This window comes from Pygoscelis adeliae, unplaced genomic scaffold (assembly GCF_000699105.1).
Source record: "Pygoscelis adeliae isolate BGI_AS28 unplaced genomic scaffold, ASM69910v1 Scaffold1161, whole genome shotgun sequence".
Classification (NCBI taxonomy): domain Eukaryota; kingdom Metazoa; phylum Chordata; class Aves; order Sphenisciformes; family Spheniscidae; genus Pygoscelis; species Pygoscelis adeliae.
Window position 1 is genome coordinate 11207 of NW_008824017.1, and position 1237 is coordinate 12443.

General features: G+C 60.5%; 1 protein-coding gene across 1 annotated transcript in view; it reads right to left on the bottom strand.

Annotated features, from left to right (window-relative positions):
• The window catches only part of HM13 (histocompatibility (minor) 13), a 12532-nt gene that overhangs the window by 9574 nt on the left and 1721 nt on the right, over window positions 1-1237 (bottom strand). The window contains exon 3 of the mRNA XM_009327165.1: window positions 342-424. Within this exon, the coding sequence (XP_009325440.1) occupies window positions 342-424 (83 nt within the window). The remainder of the gene's footprint in view (window positions 1-341; window positions 425-1237) is intronic.

Here is a 1237-nt window from a genome sequence, read left to right on the forward strand (position 1 = left end):
TCCACAGGCCACGTAGGCCGTTGCCACCCCATAGCAGCTCCTACGGCAGTGGCCACCCACGCCTCCACAAGCTCTCCCAGTGATGCTGCATGGGGTACCAGATTGCTGGGACCCCCGAGAGTTTGGTTCTGCCCTTGGCTGCCCCATGAGGAAGGGTTCACAGTATGCTCTGGGCCTGCCTCCCCGGAGAGCGCTTCACACCGAGGGCTCAGCTGGGACTCAGCTCTGCCGCAAGGCAACGGTGCTCTAGAAACCCCCCAATAAACTCGCTGCCCCGCTGCCTCGCAGAGCGAGCAGCCTCGGACGCCCCTGCCCCAGTCGCACCCTTCCCTCTGCTGTACCTGATGGTGTGGGACAGGGCTAGGATCCCCAGCACGAAGAAATACATGGAAAGCAGAAGATTGATGTACTCTTGAGAGAATATCTGCAAGACAAATCCAGAGAGGGGTTAGTTACCGCAGCGTCCTCCCCATCTACAGCACTTCACGTTTCTATTGGCAGCTGCTGTGTCAGTGCTCCAGGGAGACGAGAAGAATAGCTGGAATAACCCAAATTTTTGCACCACTGATGGGAAATACGTTGGAAATAGCCGTGTGCTCGCAGAACAAGCACAATGGGCTTGCGAGTTGTCGTGCGCCTAGGAGCTGCTCGGGTCAAAAAATAACTCCAGCGCTGCAGAAAGGAGGACAGAGCTTCCCCCCCCCGTGTCCCCTGCAGAGCGAGCCAGAGCAGGGAGCGAGGCACCGCACCGCTCCCGGAGGCTGCCCCGGCAGAGGGGAGCAGCAGCACCCCTGCCTTGCTACCGCAGCAGGCCAAGCGCGTCCTGCCCTAATTAAACAGGGTATTATTAGAACTCCTGCCCTCCAAGGCACACATTGCCTTGCCACCGAATCACACCCCTACAGCCCAGGGCGGGGGACCCCGGGGTCCTCCATGCTGTCCTGGAAAGGGGACGATGGAATACGAGAGCTCATGGCAGGCTGCAGATATTAAAAAGGAAGAGCTGCCGATCACGCAGCGACTTCAGCGGGGCCACGCTGCACATTCAGCACTTCTTTTCCTGGCGCCTCCGTCCCAGCCAGGAGCAAGAGGCAGAAAAGGCACCTGAGGAGGTGGAGGAGTACCTCGAGACGTGGGCCACGGGGAAGGGGTGGGCTGCAGGGGGGTCCTTTCAGCAGCCAAAGGGGCCCGGGGCCGGGGTCTGGTGGCTGCTCCCTACCCCCCCCATCACGAGAGG